General features: G+C 31.1%; 1 protein-coding gene across 1 annotated transcript; it reads left to right on the top strand.

Annotated features, from left to right (window-relative positions):
- Positions 1–265: 265 nt before the first annotated feature.
- On the top strand, positions 266–4,078 carry LOC107163033 (uncharacterized). Its single transcript, XM_089226811.1, has 5 exons — positions 266–525; positions 1,038–1,547; positions 2,045–2,372; positions 2,468–2,869; positions 3,733–4,078. Exons 1-5 carry the CDS (start codon positions 323–325, stop codon positions 4,027–4,029), a joined length of 1,740 nt encoding a protein of 579 aa, XP_089082937.1. The 5' UTR covers positions 266–322; the 3' UTR covers positions 4,030–4,078.
- The last annotated feature ends 504 nt before the right edge of the window (positions 4,079–4,582 follow it).

Below are 4,582 nucleotides of genomic sequence, written 5' to 3'. Positions count from 1 at the left end.
TACTTATTGTTAAATACTATTGAATTCCATTTTTAAAGGTTGTTTATCAAGTGGTGTGATACAATTATATGCAATATGCTCGATAAAAGTGTATGACACATATTAATTATTAATTCGTTTGCCACAAGTAGTAGTATGAAATTCAAATATAAAAACCACATATTGCATATTATTTATGTAAGTTATTTGCATATACTTCACAATGGACGGGTTTTAATGTCTTACCTACAAATATTTTGGATTTCGTAACTTGTAATTTGTGGAACTTGTCAGTAAGTATCGACATCTAATATGGTGGTTATCAAAATATCATACCTATAACATGTATTTCATTACATTGTTTTGTGTTCTGATATTATGGTCAAATAATGAAGCCATCAACATTGACAACAATAATTACGATATCAAGATCAATGAAAATTTTTTAAGAAATATTTCTCTTCATTACTGCGATCGTTTAACAGGAACGAATGTTATATTGCTTGCTGAAAAGTCTGCAGAATCGTTCTACAAAGTATTACAAAGGTAATTAATGATGAGACTTACAATTTACAAAATTTCGTTTACTTTTAACTGTCAACAATAACGTTTTCAATATCATATAACTGTTGGCGACTTTGCTATTCATTTTGGTTTACGATATGTGTGATAAATTTATAACCTACTAATGTAATATTTTACTGTTTTATAATAATTTATAAAGGGGGACGAGGTGGCCGAGTGGTCTACCGCGTCGGCTGTGGCTCAGCCGGACCGGGTTCGATCCTCGACCATCGGGCGGCATTTTTCTCCGGGCAATTCACGGTGTCCGGAGAACAAGTGCCGCCATCCCCCACTCCGGGGCATGGTAGAAACCTACGGGTTCCCCAATTGAAATTCTGCCAAAAACTCTCACTCACGTGTAAAACCAACCTACAGTTCCATAAGCACCTACAGTACTACCCCCTTCCCAGTGGCCCTAGTTGCCGCGGGATAATTAAAAAAAAAAAAAAAAAATTGATAAGTAATAACCATTACGTAATTATTGTTTGTTTTAGATCGTTTCATTCGACATTTTATGTACACAGTACCTTGGTCGGAAGTGCATCATTAAGTGATTATTACATTATTTTTATCGAAGATGAAACATTTTTTTTTGAAGAAAGCATTTATGACGATAGATTTTGGCATACCACCAAGACCTATTTAATAATCAGTGAAAGAAAATTGAAAACTAGAGTAATATGGTCACACATCCGACGTATTTGGGAAACTTTCAAAGTTTTTAAGATTTCTTTGTTGAATTTAAACAATTTGAAAGTTCTAAGGATATTCGATGACGGGTTTTACAATTACGTTGCAGCTCGTAAATTGAACTACGGCATAAAAAATGTGAAAAAATATCCATTACGAGTAGTTATATTTCCTAGGATTCCGTCCATCATGAAATATAAAGGAGAATGGATAGGACCGGACTGGAACACATTGCAAGCGTTTTCAAAAAGAATGAATTTCGCTCTTAAAATATCTTTTTTTCCTGATCATTCCGGAGCTGCGTTTGGACAAGGGTTTGTTCCTTTGGTATAATAATAATTTACATTGAATACCTAATAAACGATTATAATATATTAATATAATATCATACCTATCCTATAATCTGGGCCGTGGATAGAGAAACCCAAGTCTGGGGGTAAATACTTTGAGGGTCACACTATTTTTAACAACTTTTGTCAGGTAACTGATAAGGGTAGAATTTCTACTGTGTTCATCAAATTCTTATTTTTAATTGTTTCTTAAGTTTAAAAACAAATTAGTGATCCCAAATTTCCGGGCCAGGGAATTCCCACTTTCCTCTCTCCGTATCACTAAGTCTCCCTGTATGAGTGTTTGACTCACGTATATATTATACTGTACGATTTTTTTGTATTTGATAACGGATAATTTACGTCTTAATTAGGTATTATTTTGATCAGTCAAGAAAATTTGCAGTTTATCGTAAAATATGTTGAGTTTAATAGGTTTAAAAACAAATTATAAAATGTCGTTATTACGTGCAATATTGTAGGTTAATAAACGGATCGTACACAGGCGTACTTGCCGAGGTGGTTAACGGCCGAGCAGACGTGGCTTTCAACAGTCGTTTTCTGAACGATCCTATGATCCAAAAGCCGTATCACTACACCAGAACTAACGGTTTGGATTACATATGTTTTATCGTGCCGAAAGCCGAAACGTTGACGAGACTGCAAATACTGTGGATGACTTTCACCGTTGAAGTTTGGCTGTGTGTGGCTGTCACGTATGCGTTGATGATCAAGTCTTTTCAGCTTTTCAACAAATTTAATTTGTCTGGTGAACGAAAAATATCTGATCCGTTTATGACTAGCCTACAGGTAAAAAACAACAGCAAAGAAATTATGTTTGATAATGTTGTTTTATAACACAGTCATGCATAATTTATCATGCTGATTTTATATGTATGTTTCAGATAGTTTTGGGTATGGGCGTTTGTAGTTTGCCAAAACATGTAGCGGGGCGTATTTTATTTGTATTATGTTCAATGGCTTGTTTTGTTATCGTAATTTTATTTCAGGCATCAATGGTGACCAAGTTGAGCACAGAAACTAGTCACAAAGATATCGACACATTGGAGGAACTCGATAAGAGTGGAATGGAAATTCGAACTTCGTTACGTTATGTTCGGGATGCTTTGGCATCAAATTCACATACGAAATCTCTTGCAAATAAAATAGATTTAGAAAAAGATAGAGTAGGTTATATTACATCAAGATTTGTTTTTATCGCAAGAATCATGAATTTAAGTGTCTCAAAGTATTCAAATTTTATTGCCCATTTTCAACACGAAGGTGTTGCATTACACGTAGTCAGGGTAAATTCTACTAATGATTACAGTAGTGTGTGTGTGTTTTTTTAATGTACAATTTATTAAAAATCACAATCAAAATCAAATTTTAATAATTAAATACAACATTAAAGTTTTCATTTCGTGTGTAGACTACAGTCAAACAAAGTATAGAAAGTTCAAATGTCTCTTATTAGGTATTTTACTAAATATTTAAGTAATTAATTATTTATTGGTAAAACCCAATACTTCAATTTTTACAAAATATTTTTTATTAAATTGAAATATCGCAGTTTTTACAGATGATTGAGAGATAGTTAATTTTTTTTGTAGAATTCTTAGGTTTGCTCAGTGATGAGCGCCAATAACCATGTAAATCGTTGCCTTGTATACAAATTAAGGTCTAAAACAGTACTAATATCCATGGTATTTTAAATCGTTCATAATAAACCTAAAGTCATTAAATCTGATATGTATTCAGTTGGTACCTATGAATGAGACGTACTTTTTTTGTTATGAATTAGATGTTTTATCATTCCCCAGTTATATGAAATATATAATGTCAATGCATTAAATGTAAGATTGTTCTTTAAACTTCTTCTTATTGAAATTTTGTCAACAGATATTTAACATTATCATAATATTAATATTATAACTCCTAAACACTATTTTTTTAAATTTAAAATACCTATTGGTTATTATATTATGTTATAACCAAATGGATTTTAGTTACATTTAGACCATTAATTTGTAAGTAGTAATTCTATAGATTGTATAATTTACTTATCTTCAGTTTCATTAATTAATTGGTTATACATTAATTGGTTGTACATTAATTGCTACACGTACATTTTATATTAAAATGTTAATAATTTATTTTTTTCGTATAGGAATGCCCACTAAAATATTATTTGACTTATGCAGTTGCAACTAACTTTCCGTTTTTGGACGAGCTAAATGATCTTCTAACACGTTTTCAAGAATTTGGAATAACTTACAAGTGGAAAACAGAAATTCAAAAGTTAGAACTAGTTTATTATAAGCCATTAAATTCCAACACATCAAAAGGTTTAAAAGCGTATTCATTGAATGATTTATGGTTTGCTTTTGTGTTTTTATTTATTGGCTATATATTGTCAATGATTGCACTGATGTTAGAATTTATTTTCAAAAAATTTAAAACATAAGATCATGGCGTAGATATTTGTTATATCGGTATAATATACACAAATGTACGTAAATGGCATAAATTTAAATTTTAAAGAATACAAGATATTATACGTCATAATATATATTTTAATTTAAAATGCATGGTGACATAATATGTCTGACATGATAATTTTGAGTATAAAATATTTGGACGATTAATGGCATCCAGGGTGACTGATAACATTTGGTAAATAAAAATTCAAAACCGAGTTGTCCATTTTCTTCTATACCAAGGCTCTTTAGATATTATCATTGACTATAAATACTAGTTTTTGTAATCAATGATATTATATAGATTATTGTGTTTTGTCGTCAAGACTGGCTATATCACTGCATTTTTTCACAAAGAGTCTACTTAACTGCGACCGGAATGAATGGACGAACGGACTCTCAAACACATTGGTCGAGTGATTTAATTTTTTTCGCTCTGCTCGTGCCTTGTGATAAAAATTTTCACTTAAAAAGGTTTTTAATTTTAACATCTACTACTTTTTCTACAATTACCTTCGAACAAATTGTATTTTGAATAAC

Source organism: Diuraphis noxia, unplaced genomic scaffold (assembly GCF_037042655.1).
Source record: "Diuraphis noxia isolate RWA-SAM2 unplaced genomic scaffold, SU_Dnox_SAM2 contig0004, whole genome shotgun sequence".
NCBI classification, from domain to species: Eukaryota; Metazoa; Arthropoda; class Insecta; order Hemiptera; family Aphididae; genus Diuraphis; species Diuraphis noxia.
Note: the sequence above shows the minus strand (reverse complement) of the source record. Positions and strands in the feature narration are given on the sequence as shown.